Raw genomic sequence first — 17,312 nt, 5'->3', positions numbered from 1 at the left:
TGAATGTCACAGCCTGTTCTGATCCGCCTGCCAGGGCAGCACATGACACACACAGTAAACATTTTAGTACACATTCATTATAAAAGCATTGCATGAGGATAACACTGTTTCATGTTGTTATAATGGCACAAGTTGCTGCCTTATTTATGGAAACTTTGTTTCCTTTTAGCTGCACTAAACAGAATTTCAGCTCTATTGTTATCCACTCGCACATTTACACACACAGACTTTAACACTGTCCAGGACGTGTTGCATGTGGCCTTGGTGACAGCTGTGCACGGGGTGTGTTTTAAAAATGGAATCTGCTTCTGTTCAGACATGAACGTGAGCCGAGGCTACTGAGCGACTAAGAGAGAGCTGTTTCTATATGGCGATGTTGATCTGTCTTTAAAAAGTTAGGTAAAGGCAAAATGGAACAGACTGTCGTGTGATGCTGCCAAAAATACGCACAGCATGACATAAGTTTGCCGGTACGTCACATGCTTGTGAACCGTTTTGGATTGAGATATCAAATGTCTTTCCCCTAACCCTTTCCAGGGCATCTGGAGGGTTCTCTTTCTCACACTTTGTCCTTCTCACACACAGGCAGCTAATTCTGTGGCTCAGTTTCTCTTCTCCAAAAAAAAGGCATTCAAAGGAACTTTCACTGCCCAACAATTTCATTAAAAGAATTTCTCAGTCTTGTTTTAAAGTCCCTTTGGGTGTGAGCTACAGTTTATTGTTGATCAACTAAATTATATGAACAATGTAGCACGATTAGGGAAATGAGCTTTAACCTTTTGAAATCTGGGGGTCTTTTCCAGAAATCTCCTTGTTCTTTGAGCAGGTCACATGACAGATTAAAGGATCTCTGACCAAATGCTGCCCCATGATTCCTTGCAACACCAAGGCAACCCCCCCAGCAGTGTTGTAAGATACACTCTCTTATGTCACAGAGATCGAAATGTAAAGCTCCTCTGTGGTCCCGTTTGTATAAATTAGCCATTTGTTGTCATTATGTCTGCCTCCCAAGTGGCAAAAAATCAATACGGGGGGCTTAAGTTTTGAATGCAGCAGTATTTTTATATTGTTGTATTGATACTTTTATAATAGCCAATGAGGTTTTTCTCAATACTCCAATACACAACTGTAAAACACTTGAGTTACAATCCATAATGAATAACCTTTTTCACCTATTTTGAAGTGACAAGTGTCTTTTTACTCCACTCAAGTGGGCTAGTCTGTTATTCCTAAAAGTTAACTCCGACCGCTGTGCGCGAGTTGATGTTTTTATTCCGACGGCACGTAAAGGCATCATTCGGCACGCAGAGAGCCAGAGGCGAAATCACTGAAGGAATCCAGCCAACCACGGGCGGAGGCGAGCGAAGGCGTGGCGGGCCGGGAGGGAGTATGAACGTCGAGAGGCTCAACTGTCAGTTGTGTCTCAGAGGAGTCGTAGTAAAAGTACACACACGAGCTGAACCGACTCCTGCTTCACTACCTCTGCTGAACAACTGGTAAACAGCTGAAAACACTTTATTCGCTCATGTACAGTCACAGTTGTTAATTCTTGATGCGTCTAAATCTTCTTTTCCCGTTCAAGCTTTACAGTCCGCTGTGAGACGGAGTTGCGCGTGACATAACAAACATGTCACAGCCCGCAGTAAACGGCTCCACGAGCCGGGGAAAGGTGCTGAATTTGGACAACATGAACCCCAATGTGAGGAAGGTCGAGTACGCGGTCCGCGGTGCCATAGTCCAACGGGCTCTGCAGCTAGAGAAGGAGCTGAAAGAGGTAAACGCCAAGTTTTTTGGGGATGGGGGCTGTGACACGCGTGCACACCTCGGTGCACGCGCACCGGAGTTGAGTTCGATAACGCACAAGGAGAAAGAGAACGGTTGTTACTACAGTGGTGATGTGGCAGTCAATAGGGAGTCGGTGAAAGTTATGAAAAGCTGTTTAATCATTTAAATTAAATGATATCACTGATCCTACACAAAGTTGACGCTGAAATGTACATCACGTATTGGGGTTATTGTTTTTTTATTCACAAAGATAAAAGCGGATATATAGAAGGCCCATCCCAAACGGAATCTGTGGTATCAAATTGTGGTTTTTTTTGTTTTTGCTTTTTTAACACACTGTAGCTGCAAAATATTGGATTTGCACACACCAGCTGCTGTTGACAGTGAGCAAAACAAGTTATTTGCATCCTCCGTTTCCACAAGATATGGGGAGAAGTTTAGTAGTGAGGACAGAGAGTTAGCCCTGATCAATAATGCTTTCCTTGGACAGTTTATGCTGAGTGGCTGCAGGACATACAGTAGGTCCACTTATAAAAGGCCTCTGCATAACAGCAGTGGTGGGGCTGTGATGTTCTGTGCAGCACTCAAACCCCTCTTATATTACTGTGGTACTATTGATCCGCCATGCTTTCCTAAGGAAGGTTACACAAGTTGAGCGGGGAGCCTTGTAATGCAACTCTCTCTGCAGTTATGTATGCTCTCTTCACAAGACGTGTAAAGATCTGGGGGGGGGGGGGGGGGCAGTTCCAAGCGTGTTTGACTACTGCTCTAGCCGGAGGTGGCCTGAGAGGATGTGTGGAGTGTTATTATGTAAGATGAGAGGGTACATTCTCTATCCTCTTTTGTCTCTCTGGTTTGTCCACCTCCCTCCTCCTTCTCCCTCCTCACTGGGGAGAAAGTTCATTGGACAAAGCTGCAGCTGCTAGGCCCAGCAGCGTCACAGGCCTTTTCTCTGCAAGGAGGTCCATGAACAAGCAGCACCCAGTTCAACTGAAAGTGCTCGAGTTCTTGGTAATCCACTGTTTTTTTTCTTTTCTTCTCCCCCTCCTCTTGTAAAAGGAAATCCAAACATATTTGCCAGGAATAACTGAAATCATTTGCTGCAGCGCCGTAAAGTGTTTCCTCGTGAATCATACAGGTTTATTTTAGACCGGTCCAATCCAAAGTCCAGAGGAGAGATTGCAATTTTACACACGTACATTAGTGTAGACAAACCTGCTATATACATTTATTATACTTGCAGCAATGCAAATGTGAGTGGAAACGATATGAAATGCAAAGTCCGGGAGTTGTCTGAGGGGTCAGGAGGGTTTACATCACTACAGCGGTCTGCGGGTGAGCTTCCTGTCAGATCTGTGACTGGAACACTGTTACTGATGGCTCAGCGGATTTTATGCAAGTTTGTGTTTGTGCAGGCGTGCGCTGGTGTGGGGAGGACCCTTAGAAATCCTTACCCAGACATCTGGCTTGACAGTGCCTGCACTGGACTACGCTTTTACTGGACTCCTATGAGTACATTTGGAGGGTTACTTTCATTTCACATTGACATTATTCACCAATTTGCATCCTATAGATCTTGAATTATTACAGTTCCAATGTTTCTAGCATGACTGAACACTGTTAGAGAGGGATGTCACTTTCACATTCTATCATAAGTGAAATGTGAATTCAGGTCAGGGTTTCTTGGCCTGGCTCGCTGCTGTAATCAGTGCCTGGTGCTGAGCGAGCAGGAGGACACAGCGCTGAGCCGGGGGAACCGACCGGCTCCTCTCGCTGCCAGACAACAGCAGCCTCTTTGTTGCTCGAGAACACGGCCGGACGAGGACTAAAAACGCGCTGCATCCACTTACTTAGATTTCAAACAAACTGGCATCTGATTTTCACGCGAATGCAAATAATCTTGTAGGCGCTGCTCTTTTAATTAATCACACAAGGTCATAGTGCTGATAATGTTGACTCGGTCAAAAGTAAAGTTCTCCCTGTGCCCTTGGAGGCCTTTGCCTGGTGTTTTAAAAAGCCAAATGTGTTGTAGTTTGCTGTCACAACCTCTCCGGAGTGGCACAGGAGACGGGAAGGGAAATGTTATGCAGAAGGTTTCTCTTTTTGTTGAGAGCATTTCATTGTGATGATTTAACCGGATGAAAGTGAGGCATCAGTTTGATAACCTCCATGTTTGCACTGAGACCGGTTTTCATAAAGAGATGGTAACATGACATTTACACACTGGCAAACAAAGAAGGCGAAGCAAGTTCAGAACAATCCAGCACAATTCAGATCCATGAAACTAGTGAACAGAGAATCCGGTTCAGGCTCCAGAAATGGGGGTTTTTTTTGTGCAGCTTTGATTTGACTCGAGAAGGGTTTATAATAAAACTAATATTCTTAGCAGTGTCTATACCTGAAATGTACATGAAAGGCTCTATTTGGATGTGTTTGGTTGAGACGGGCCTTTCACTTCCTCTGTGCTCTACAGCAAGAGAAGCAGTTGGCCAGATTTAGAGCTCTAGTATAGTTTTATGACAATCTAATTTCCGCTATGCAATTGTGTTTTAAATTCACAATAAGTCAAATATTAATTTCTTTGGACATTTTCAGACATCTATTTAAACCTCATTGCTCCGCCCTGGTATGAAGTAGCAGGGGACATCTATTGTCAATTTATCTCGTCTGATAAACAGCAACAGCTGCACTCGCATGTTGTGAACAGCAAACAGACTCACAGGCACCAACATCCAGTGTGCAGGTCTGATCGGCTCAAAGAGATGAAGATGAATCGTGACTTAACGGAGGGAGAAAATGGTTTAGATGAGGAGAGAAACGTAATGAGAAAGACTTGTGCATGTCACATGATTGGATTAAGCAATTCTTGAGTAAATCCACAACCCAAAACAGAAAGCGTTTGTGTCTCCATGAGCCCCAGCAGCCTCCCAAGCCAGCGCTTCCTGCTCCAAAGACTCTGTGCAAAACAAAAGATGTGTGTGTGTGTGTGTGTGTGTGTGTGTGTGTGTGTGTGTGTGTGTGTGTGTGTGTGTGTGTGTGTGTGTGTGTGTGTGAGAGACTATCGGTGTCTCTGGTTTGATAACAACTTAGATGGGAGATCAACACAAATATGATGTAGTTACTGACCTTCTGTCTCTGAAAGATTTCTGGACATTGTAAGCCTATGGATAAAGTGACAAACAAAGACCAACAGTTAATTAGCCCCTAAACCTCCGTCTCTGGACTAAAATGTGTTGCCGCTGTCAGACTACACAACCATCAGGGCTCCCAGTAGACCACACACACCAAAAAGTGGCAATTTCTCATTAATTTATTCATTAATGTGCAATATAAATCCAATGTAGCCACTGTGCAATATAAATAATCTGTTCAATCCCCTGTGCAACATTAACAACCATTCAGTTCGACTGTATCATATTTTAGTTTTTGTTGTTTTTCTACTCATGTCTCTTGTTTGTTCGTTTGCACTGTCGACTATGCTGCTGTAGTCCTGCAAATGTCCCTGCCGTGGGACTAATAAAGGATTATCTTATCTTAATTATTGCACTGGTTTCAATTACGCTGATAATGGCTTCTATAGCCGAAACAAGTTTGTTCTTTTGCCCATAATAAATAAGAAGGCACTTTATCTGTGAGTGCCTGGTTTTTGTTTCTATTGGTACTTAAGATTCTGATTTGTGTGCACTGCTGCTTACCACAATATCCTTTACAGTGATGTACGGCACAGATGAATGTCGGTCCTGCAGCCAATATCGATAAATCACAGTATTATCAGGTTAGTAATGTAGACTGGCTGTGCAGGAAATGCATAAATGAAGAATTCTCTCTCTATTTTACTTAAATGTCACAACTGCACGGTCAAGTCAAGATGTCATAACATGTCAATTTACACAATAATAGTTGTGTTCCTTTTTTAAGTCTTGAAGTCTCCAATATATCTTAACTTATGCGTCTCCTCCCCATTGCTACTTGTTATGTCTTCACCCACATCCTGTTTGCTAAGGAGCTGTCGCTACATGTAAGAGATGACTGAGTCACCAGGTTCTCACTTTTCCCCACCGTCTCAGTATGTTGTACGCCTTCCACACCTGTTCTACAATTTACCTGCCCGCCTCTGTCTTTATTTTCCAAGGGAGTCAAGAAACCTTTCACAGAAGTCATCAAGGCTAACATAGGCGACGCCCACGCCATGGGCCAGAAACCAATCACATTTCTCAGACAGGTGGGACAACTACAGTTTTTCCTCAATGTGTTTTGACAACCAAGTAGCATTCATGAACACAGGACTTCCTACTTTCATGCACACGGAATGTGCCAGAATGTCTGTAAGATACGCGTCTTCCTCTCTCAGGTCTTGGCCCTGTGTGCTTACCCGGATCTCCTGGAGGACAGCAAGTTCCCGGAGGATGCCAAGCAGAGAGCGCGGCGCATTCTCGAGGCCTGCGGAGGCCACAGCATAGGTCAGGACACTCCCGCTCACTCCGCCAACCACATTTACGTCCCCTCCCTCCAACGCGCACGTCATTAGCATCCACCTCCGTTTGTCTACTCATTAATAATTTATTTGGATAGTCTGTGCACTATTCAAACAGAGCGTCAACCGATCAATGTTTTTTTTGTTTTTGTTTGATTCGAAGTTCATTTTCATGTGTTCAAGGGGCCTACAGCGCTAGCCAGGGCATTGAGTGCATTCGTCAGGATGTGGCGCGCTACATAGAGAAGAGAGACGGTGGAATCCCCTCCAACCCCGACAACATCTACCTCGCCACCGGAGCCAGTGATGCCATCGTGGTATGGGTTACACAGTTTATTGTGTCTTCTCCAGAGTGCTGACATACTGTAGGCAAAGGCGCGAGTTGATATATTGCTTTAATGTGGCACAGGTGACATACTTTTAGTATAGCTGGCTTATGAATCTGTTTCTTAATCACTGTTGTTAATTATATACTCTGCTGTACTTTGCTCATCTGTAACTTTACCCCACCCACATACCTTAATCACTGTCAATACAGTTTTATGCAACTAAATCAGGAGAGAGAGAGAGAGAGAGAGAGAGAGTTTTGAGTACTTTGCCAGGTGTTTATATGTGTGTGGACAGATTCTGTCAACGCTTTAGCTTCACAGCCGTCATGATGCAGGCACAAAACTTAACAGGTGTGTAGCTGAGATCAAAATTAAGGCAGAGTTCGAATATGGGTGTGGTACAAGCAAGGGAAGCAGGAAGTAAGGAAGTAGGAAAAGGGAAATTGGCCATCGTGGCTCAGCTGTCCCCATTCAGAGCCGTTGAAAGGCAAAATGCTCCCGATCTCGTATATACTGTATCAACTTTAAATATTGCAGATGTTTTCCTGACACTGACAGTCTATATGCTGTATGTTCTTTCAAATATTCTCCAATATTACTCCTACCACCTCAACTTTCATTCTCCCCTCCTTTCCTGTCTTCTTCCTCCCCTCTCCTCCCTCACAATTCCTAATCCCAGACCATGCTGAAGTTGCTGGTGTGTGGCGAGGGTCGCGACCGTACAGGAGTAATGATCTCCATCCCCCAGTACCCTCTGTACTCGGCGGCCCTGGCAGACCTGGCCGCCGTGCAGATCAATTACTACCTGGATGAGGACAAGTGTTGGAGTCTGGATATTGCAGAGCTAAAGAGAGCCGTCAACGCAGCCAGGCAGCACTGTAATCCCCGCGTTGTCTGCATCATCAACCCCGGAAACCCCACTGGTATGTCTGATAGTAGTTTCTGTGTTTTAAATTAAACAGTTGCCGGAATTGTGTAATTTTGTCGGTGTGAACTCTGCTTGTCCTTGTGTGACAGGTCAGGTCCAGAGCAGGCAGTGCATTGAAGATGTGATCCGATTCGCTAAAGAGGAGCATCTCTTCCTCATGGCTGATGAAGTAATACACCATCACTGAATACAATTCAAATTCACAACCGATTTTCTAAACATTCAGTAAAGTTAATATATGACTTAATGAAAATGGTAACATACTTAATTCATTACATGCACAGAAGTTAAATACAGCATATGATTTGCTATGAGCACATTAGCTCGTCGTGGCAGTTTAATGATCCTTTTTCAGTCAACTCTTGAAGATATACTGCACATTGCGGTTCATTCTGTTATGGGTAATGATGTGCTTTTAATAAAGTGTTTTCCCACTTCAGGTCTACCAGGATAATGTGTATGCAGAGGGCTGTAAGTTTCACTCCTTTAAAAGGGTGTTGTTTGAGATGGGACCAGAGTACTCCACTACAGTGGAGATGGCCTCCTTTCACTCCACCTCCAAATGCTACATGGGAGAGTGAGTAGCTAGACACACACACACACACACACACACACACACACACACACACACACACACACACACACACACACACACACACACACACACACACACACAGAATACACTTGTGTATAAAACCTACAAACGGTTTTCTTCTTTATTAATACTTAAAAGATCCTTGGAGTTGTTACTTCTACAAACTAATAGCTCCTGCTGTGACGTGTACATCACCTCTACCAAGAGTGTACTTTGTGTTTGACTTACTCCTTTCCTCTGTTTGCTTTTGTCAGGTGTGGATTCCGTGGAGGCTACATGGAGGTGATTAACATGGACCCTGACGTGAAGGCTCAACTTACCAAAATGGTGTCGGTGCGTCTTTGCCCCCCTGTTCCCGGACAAGCTCTCCTGGACATGGTGGTCAACCCCCCACAGCCTGATGAGCCCTCCTACAACAAGTTCATGAAGGTCTGAGGAACACGCCATCTAGCACACATCCTAGCAGTGGTCTGAGTGTATGCTAACACAGAATGTACTAATATAAATACACATCATGTAGTCTATGCACAGAAAGCAGCTCATTAGACTTGTCAATGAGAAGAACGGCAACGAAAATGTGTAATTTCACCCACCGTGTCTGATCAGTGCATAGTGCTGTAGCCACTGCTACACATGGCTGTAGCTGCTTGCAAAGTCCATACCAATTCATCCATAGAGCCCACCTGTGAAGTGTATTATGACTTTTTTCTGACTTACGATGGTATGACTTTTTATGACATACTGTTTTATGACTTAATTACTTATTTTAATGACATATTATACCATGGCTTTTTGAACACTTTTTTACATAGATTTTCTTTGACCTACTATAGTATAACTTTTTGACATACTATTTTATGGATTTTTTTATGACATACTCCAAATTTTTTTTTTATTATTTTGCATTTTTCTTTTTCTTTTCTTTTTTTCTAAATACTATACAAATACTTTTTTTGGAAATACTTTACTATGACTTTTTTGGACAGAATATACTATGACTTTTTATGATTTCTTTTTTTGGACAGAATGTACTATGAGTTTTTATGATTTCTTTTTTTGGACATACTGTACTATGACTTTTTTGACATGCTATTCTCTGACTTTTTTGACATACTATACTTTAAGTTCTTTACAACTTTTTTTGACATTCTATAGTATGACTTTTTTATTGCATTGATTGACATACTAAACTATGCCTTTTTTAAACATACTATACTATGGCTCTGACTTTTCTGGACATACTGTACTATTACTTTTTCTACATACTGTACTATGACTTTTTTATTACTTTTTCTACATACTGTACAATTACTTTTTCTACATACTGTACTATGACTTTTTTATTACTTTTTCTACATACTGTACTATATTTTTCATGACTTTTTTTGACATGCTATATAATTACTTTTAACGACATAACTATAGTATGACTTATTTATAACTTCTTTGACATACTATGCCATGACATTTTTGACATACTATACTATGACTCTTTATGACTTTTTTCGACATACTATCCAATGATATAGAGATATGAGATATTATACTATGACTTTTTATGACTTTTCCCGACATTCTGTATTATGATTTTTTTCAACATACTATGACTTTTTGACAAACTATAATGACTATTGTATTACTCTTTTCAACATACTATACACCGTTTTTGCCGTACTATACTATGACTTTTTTAATGACGTTTTAGACATACTATAACCTTTTATCACTTTTTTCGACATATTCAATTCAATTCAATTTATTTTTGTATAGCCCAAAATTACAAATTTGCCTCAGAGGGCTTTACAATCTGTACACAAACGACATCCTCTGTACCAGAACGCTCACATCGGAACAGGAAAAACTCCCCTGGAAACCCTTTAACAGGGAGAAAAGAGGGAGACACCTGTGGGAGAGCAACAGAGCAGGGATCCCTCTCCCAGGATGGACAGAAGTGCAATAGATGTCATGTGTACAGAATGAACAACATACCAGAGTTACAACACATTCAATGCATCTGACAGAACCACAGCAGGAGGCAAGACCAGGGTCCAGGTTTAACCAGCATCCACGGAAACCTGCGAGGTGAGAAAGCACAAAGACTCAGGTGAAGAAGCAAAGTCAGTAATGTGCGTTAATGGTATAGGTAATATAAAATATTAATGTGAGTAATAATGAAAATTATATTAGCAGTGGGAGTCAGCAGGGCCATGGTGGGAGGAAGGACCAGGGTCCAGGTATAACCAGCATCCATGGAAACCTGTGAGGAGAGAAAGCACAGAGACTCTGGTGAAGAAGCAAAGTTAGTAATGAGCATTAATGGGACATCAATTCATACAGAAGGAGATGAAGAAGAGGAGAGAGGAGCTCAGTGTATCCTAGGAAGTCCCCCGGTAGTCTAAGCCTGTAACAGCTAATCTAGGGACTGGTCCAAGGCAAACCTGAGCCAGCCCTAACTACAAGCACTATCGAAAAGGAAAGTCATAACTCTTAACTGTGGTGAGTGTGTCTGCCCCCGGACTGAAACGGGGAGCTTGTTCCACAAAAGAGGAGCTTGATAACTGAAGGCTCTGGCTCCCATCCTACTTTTTAAGACTCCAGGGACCACAAGTAACCCTGAATTTAGGGAGCGCAGCTCTCTAGTAGGGTAGTATGGTACTATAAGCCCTTTAAGATATGAGTTACAGGTCAGATATGCTTCTGATTTACACAACAGGAGTTTGGTGCGAGTATCTTACCACAGCATCCTACATCGGACACACCGGAAGCCTGAAGTGAGCTCTGAGGCACACTGGCACGCAGACTTCCTGTCCCCAGGTAGCATTGAAGACCGGTCGACCATTATTACCGCTGCTGACGGCAGCCTGTGGCTCGCCCCACATAGGATTGGATTCCTTCAGCTTTTCTGAAGGAACCATAAAACCTTTATACCCTCTTGTTACACAGAAGTGGGGGGGTGGGGGTGGGGGGGGGTGGAACATACAAGAGTGTCAAGTTTATCCAGTTTAAAACTAGGGCCGGGTCAGTTCTTTAAGAAATGCAGAGAACAGGGACGTCAGACATAAGTCCATATATGGAGATGGTCAAAACACAAGCATGTAGCACAGACATGTAAGACATATGGTCCCTATTCAAGAAAGAGCTGACTTCACTGGTTCAGTCACTTACACCTGTTCAAGTCCGTCCAGTTACACAGAGTTCATTTGTGAATACCAGAGTGTGTGTAATTATACAATAAAGAGGAAATATATACTAATAAATAGCTGAACTATTACATACAATGTTATCAATCCTAACATGCATATATCTCCACACACGTCAACATTCTAATTTATTTGTGTCATGGAACACGCATGTTCCATCCAACATTCTGTTCTCAAGGGCAGATAATGTCTCCTGTTATGAATTCACTATTTGCTAGTCCACCATGTTTTCCAAGGCACAGTTTTCACAAAACACATTATGACCCATTAGCAGGAATGAAATAACTCTGTATATTACAAAACAAATATTTTTGTCTATTGCTTTGCAGATTGCAGATATTTTAAATCATACATGCAACAAGTCACAACATAAGTTTAAGCTGTTGCAAGTAACTCCACAAATGATCCTTTTAACATTGTTAAGCTGTCTATGTTTGCAAATTCATATTCAAATGCTAATATATTGCATCCCGTGTACTGTATGGTAACTATAGCCACACCCAAATCTCACCTGCACCTGAGTTTGGAAATTAGCCAGTTGACGGATTTAAGACCTTAAAACTGATTTGAACTGAATTATTTGGTGGATAATAGTTATTAAGACAAATAATAATAAGTCTTTCTATTAATTCTTTTTTGTTTGCGTGGCACGTTTCACTGCTCTGATTGGAAGAAAAGATTACCTAATTTGCATTTTACTACTACTTTTTACGATGTACTATACTATAACGTTTTTATGACATTCTATACTGTGATTTATCTATGACTGAGAGGATTAGAGAATAGAGCTGAAACAAGTGGTTTCAATAACCACAGATAAAGTCCCTGCACACAAATTTCTCTTTTTAGAAGATACAAATATAATACTGTGGCTTTTTTGGGTGACACGACTTCACACCTGAATGAACTGAATTTAAAGCTGCGGGTCAGTTCAGTTCATCTTTCTAAAATGAAGTACTTTATTTTAAGATGCACCATTTTTAAAAGCTTTCTGTTATGTATTTTATTTTTTAATCCAGTCCATATTTTAATTTATTTAAATTCATATATTTGATAATTAATTATAATTCATCCAGTTCAATTTGAAAACTGACAATAAATACTGTTGAGATAATATTAAATTGCACTTTCTATATTTGTTTTGACAGAAATAAAAAAAAAAATAAATAAATATATATATATATATATATATATATATATATATATATATATATATATATATATATATATATATATATATATATATATATATATATATATATATATATATATATATATATATATATATACATACACACACTATTGCTTTTGATGACTTTTTCCATATAGTGTACTATGACATTTTTCATGGATTATTTTTATTAACATGCTGTTGTGACTTTTTTTGACATACTATACTATTGCTTTTTCATGACTTTTTTGACATACTATGCTATGACCTTTTCATTTATTTATTTTTTGACATACTATTGGGTGTAGTTCCAATCTAGACCAGAAACAAAAATACCAGTTCTACTCAATATTTGTTGTCCTAATGCAGCCTTCATGTGAAGCAGCTAGTTTCCCACAATCTATTGTGCATCAATGTACTGTATGTTCATAAAGTTAAAAAAATGTATATTTTATTCAGGTGGTAATATACAGTACCACACTGAAGGGATGTAAATACTGGAAGTCAGACTATTCTCATTATCAGGATTCACAAATACACTCCATAAATCTTTTAACTCTTGCTTCTCCTTCAGGAGCGCACAGCGGTGTTGGCAGCTTTAGCAGAGAAGGCTGGGCTGACAGAGCAAATCTTCAACACAGTACCTGGTATCACCTGTAACCCTGTGCAGGGGGCCATGTACACCTTCCCCCGCATCGCTCTCCCGCAGAAGGCCATCGACAAGGCGAAGGTCTGCTCTGCACAGCCACCATATGTCACTAATGAGCCTCACCCCAATTTACTTGTCTTGTGTGGACGTGTTCAAACATGTGTGTGTGTGTCCATCTACAGGAGGAAGGCCTTGTCCCAGACATGTTTTATTGTATGAAGCTGCTGGAGGAGGAGGGTATCTGCCTGGTGCCAGGTAGCGGCTTTGGCCAGAGAGAGGGAACCTTCCACTTCAGGTTCGCATGGCTATACCATCTCTGTTCTGGATATTTTAGCATTTTTTCTTCATTCCTAAATTGAGGTCATAATAGCAGAATGATCATTATACTCATTTGGATTAAAGCAATTCACTACGCTTGCCATTAAGCCACATCCTTCTTCTTGCTGTTGCTTCCAGGATGACCATCTTGCCTCCTACTGAGAAGCTGAAGATTGTGCTGCAAAAGATCAGTGATTTCCACATGCGGTTCACACAGGAGTTTTCATAATCATCTCAAGAACCAACTCAGTCATTGCCAGTATCTTCAAGTGCCTTTGTGAGAAGGAGGCAAGAAGTCTTAAAGTCATCTCCTGCGATACCTATCGCTCAAAATCAGATTTTTTCACTGTTTTGCAACAGCGGAGAACCTTAAATGCTTCCTTATTTAGACAGCTAGTGAAAATGAGATGTCCTGTTCATGTATATGTACAGATGTGAAGATGTAATCATTTGCACTTAAAGTATTACCTGGCCAGGTTTTTAAATGCACAAAAGTATGTTATATTGTTGATTTCATGTCTAATGTCTAGATGCTGCTACTCTCCTATCAAGACTTATGCAGCCACATTAGTGGAAGCATCAATTAATAACATGTTCAATGAGTACTGCCAGGGCAAATCTGTGCGTTTAAAAGGTCCGTCTGAGATCTGTATAACTAATATTTAAATTGTTCTTAAAATGTGATTAAATCCAATTTCTAGAACACTTGTTTTCTGAATATAAAATGCCTTTTACATTTTGAATAAATTGCTATACACCATCCAGCTTGTATTGATTCACAGTAACAAAAACTCACATTTGAATGCTGGCCCACAAAGCTCCCATCATTTACAGTTTTATTCAAAAAGACTGAAATCTTCAACAGTGCTTACATGCTTTTAGATACAGAAGAAAGCTGAATCTTGGAATGAACAGAAACTCAAAAAGATGATTGAACATGGCAATTATAACAGCAACTCAGTAACCACATTCCTCCCCTCACCTTCCCAGAGACTTTCCCTCACGCTCTGCCTGAGCATGTTTGAGTTCTTAGCTAATCATCCAAAGAGATCTTTTCAAAGTTCATCTCTCTTCTGTGATAGCTTTGTGCTATGCTTCTCCAAGAACGTGCTGAAGCCCTCCACTGTTCTGTCTCCACCTTCAAATTTGATGGGGTTCTGCTTACTGTTGCTCGGGGCAAAGTATATCGTAGGGAAGCCTTCTGTTTTGAAGCTCTCGTTTGGCACATCGTTGGCTGTGGCATCCATCTTGGCGATCACCAGGTTCTTCTCCCCCTTGTACTTCTTGCCGAGAGCCAAATAGTCGGGCTCCAGTTTCTTACAGTGGCCACACCACGGAGCATAAAACTCAATCAGGACATCCTTCTCTTTGTCCATGACGATCTCCTCAAAGGTCTTTCCTACCACAACTTTGACCGGCCCTTTGTTGTTCTTTGGCACTGGCTGGGATTTGATGATGGGTTTGAGCTTTCCTGTGGACAGGACACAAATTCACAACGTTCAGAAAGTGTCGTTGAAGATTCAGTGTGAACCGTTTGTTAAAACTGAGCACAAAAATTATGAATCACCGTTTTATTAACATGTTTCTGTAGATTTTCATTTATTTTGTTGACTGCAATTCAAGGTTTTGGTCAGCACTAGACTTAAGTGTCATGATAGAACTTTCAAAAGTGAAACTTGGCTTTCATAAAACTAAACAGTAAAAATGACTGAAGAAAAACAGCATGTGCCCCAAGCAGGCAAACCAAGCTGAAAATAAATTTGCATAATAACCAAAGAACACTAACCTTTCTTGAAAGCCATAACAAATTCTCTCAACACGTCGGCGTCAAACTCCTCTGGCTCCATAGCAAACTTTTTGCCTTCTTCTGCCAGAATCCCCACATTGACTTCCTCTCCGCTGTCGCTCAGGCCCAGGCCCTTCAGCTCTTCTGCGTAGTCCTCCTCATCACCGATGGCAAACGTGTATTCTGGGAAGTCCTTGGCCACCTCAAGCACCTTGGATCTCCAGAACTGCGTAGCTAAAAAGGAAAGGAAGTAGTATTAGTATAGTGTGTCAAAAAATGTCATAGTATACTGAAAAGGTAAGTATATTATGTCGACAAAAAAAGTCGGTATAGTAGGTTGAAAAATAAATAAATAGCATTCTAAATGGTACATTATGCCATATGTCATGAAAATTACAAAATAGTCGTAGTATATATAGCATGCCCAAAAAACCACGGCATATGCCATATAGTATGTCGAAAAATGTTGAACAAATAAAACATAGCGTAGTATGTTATAGGTCATAGTATAGTGTGAAAAAAGCCAAAGTACAGTATTTTGAAAAAAGTCCTTCTATCGTAGGTCAAAAAAAAAGTTAAAGTATAGAAAAAAATTAAAAGTTTTGAATGAACTTGGCATATTATAGTATGTCAAAATAGTCAAAAAAAAGACTACAAAGATATAGTATAGTTGTTTTATTAACTTGTGTCAAAAAAAGGTCATAGTTTATAGCATAAAAAAGTCTGTGTAGTCATAAAAATCAAAGTATAGTGTGTCAGAAAAAGGTCATAGCATGTCGAAAAAAATCAAAGCATAGCAAATCAGAATAAGTCATAAAAGTCCTCTTATGTCAAAAAAATGTATAGCAAGTCATAAAAAATTCATAAAAAGTCAAAGTATATTATGTCATGAAATGGCTTTAAAAAGTCATAGTATTGTATGATGTAAAAAAGTACAGCATGCCAAAAAAAATTAAAATCTGTATAGTATGCTATAAAATGACAAAAAGGAAATCATATGAAAGTACGCAATACATAAAATAAAAAAAAATCCCCGAAATTATAATATATGTCAAAGAAATAAAGAATTCATCAATAGAGCATTCCAAAATTGCCATAAAAAAAAAATTCTGTGGATAACCCATTATAGCTGCTTTAAGTTTAACATTATTCCTCCAACTATCAGGCAACATAAACAGAATTATGACAAATAATTAAAATAGCAATAAATGGGCAGAAGCAGAACTAAACTCACTTTAGGGAGCTAATGTCCTAAATACTAGCCGTTTAACAATACCCAGGTCAAACCTATTAACCAGGAGAAGCTCACCTTTCCTGTAGTCGAAGCTGAAGTCGACTCCATAGTACACGACCACCAGGGGTCTTCTGGTGTAGCGCTTGGCATCATTGCTTGGTTTTCTGTGGCCCACCAGAGGAATTTCATGTTTTTTGAAGAACTCCTGCACTTCTGACACCAACGTAGAGTCCTATGTGATAAATAAAGGAATGTGTCAAGACTTCAAAAGGGAATTCTTTCAAAATTAATCAGGATATCATTGTTTTTTTGGAAGTCTTAATCTTAAAGCACTTGTCAGGCAAAATCTATTTTACACTGATACTAGAACTGAAAGAAGGCACAGTCATTTATGATTGAGTTTCATACCCAATGAAAAACACAACTAGCGAAAATGATCACACAGGAAGTACCTTTACTGCAAGTGTGTGCGACGCCGGCTCGTACTTGGAGCCGAACCTCTCAGGCTGAACTATGACAATCTGACCGGGCGAAGCTTTGAGCAGTTTGGCCACTTCAGAGTTGAAGGCGTGACGGAAGGTGAAGTCTTCTCTCAGTATATTACCTGCCAGAGAAACGGCAAAGAAAAGATTAGCCACATGTTCATTTGACGAAAAACTGTTTTAAAGACCGTCACGCAAAGATATTAGAACTCTGACACCAAAGTTTCCAAAGCACAAAACGGGCATGAAGCAAAAATGAACTTTACCACTTGCTTTGAACACACCTCCAAGCTCATGGTACTTACAGGCCTCAATGTAGATCGCATAGGCTGCATCCTGCTCACTGGAGAACACGCCGACT

General features: G+C 40.5%; 2 protein-coding genes across 2 annotated transcripts in view; one reads left to right on the top strand and one right to left on the bottom strand.

The window, feature by feature from the left end:
- Positions 1 to 1,387: 1,387 nt before the first annotated feature.
- Positions 1,388 to 14,209, top strand: si:ch211-217a12.1 (alanine aminotransferase 2-like). The gene is made up of 12 exons (XM_068709789.1): positions 1,388 to 1,496; positions 1,583 to 1,774; positions 5,918 to 6,007; positions 6,137 to 6,245; positions 6,443 to 6,576; positions 7,268 to 7,511; positions 7,606 to 7,685; positions 7,957 to 8,093; positions 8,366 to 8,540; positions 13,057 to 13,212; positions 13,314 to 13,426; positions 13,588 to 14,209. The coding sequence occupies exons 2-12, from the start codon at positions 1,628 to 1,630 to the stop codon at positions 13,676 to 13,678; spliced, it is 1,476 nt and encodes a 491-aa protein (XP_068565890.1). The 5' UTR covers positions 1,388 to 1,496; positions 1,583 to 1,627; the 3' UTR covers positions 13,679 to 14,209.
- Positions 14,210 to 14,268: 59 nt separating this feature from the next.
- pdia4 (protein disulfide isomerase family A, member 4) overlaps positions 14,269 to 17,312 on the bottom strand; it is a 5,737-nt gene continuing 2,693 nt past the window's right edge. Inside the window, exons 6-10 of the mRNA XM_068709788.1 lie at positions 17,257 to 17,312; positions 16,922 to 17,073; positions 16,545 to 16,701; positions 15,236 to 15,469; positions 14,269 to 14,920 (exon numbers count right to left, since the gene is read on the bottom strand). The exon at positions 17,257 to 17,312 is cut by the window's right edge and continues 103 nt beyond it. Coding sequence (XP_068565889.1) covers positions 14,505 to 14,920; positions 15,236 to 15,469; positions 16,545 to 16,701; positions 16,922 to 17,073; positions 17,257 to 17,312 — 1,015 coding nt within the window. The 3' untranslated portion in view covers positions 14,269 to 14,504. The remainder of the gene's footprint in view (positions 14,921 to 15,235; positions 15,470 to 16,544; positions 16,702 to 16,921; positions 17,074 to 17,256) is intronic.

The sequence above is a fragment of the Cebidichthys violaceus genome, unplaced genomic scaffold (genome assembly GCF_023349555.1).
Source record: "Cebidichthys violaceus isolate CVI_PGR_0920_01 unplaced genomic scaffold, fCebVio1.0.p SCAF_15, whole genome shotgun sequence".
Lineage (NCBI taxonomy): Eukaryota > Metazoa > Chordata > Actinopteri > Perciformes > Stichaeidae > Cebidichthys > Cebidichthys violaceus.
The sequence above is the reverse complement of the archived record's forward strand: the minus strand, read 5'-3'. Positions and strand labels throughout refer to the sequence as shown.

Coding starts and splice junctions, on each gene's coding strand:
- si:ch211-217a12.1 (XM_068709789.1), top strand. CDS start 1,628: ATGTCACAGCCCGCAGTAAACGGCTCCACGAGCCGGGGAAAGGTGCTG. Junction 6,008..6,136: donor CAATCACATTTCTCAGACAG/GTGGGACAACTA, acceptor TTCCTCTCTCAG/GTCTTGGCCCTGTGTGCTTA. Junction 8,094..8,365: donor TCCAAATGCTACATGGGAGA/GTGAGTAGCTAG, acceptor TGCTTTTGTCAG/GTGTGGATTCCGTGGAGGCT.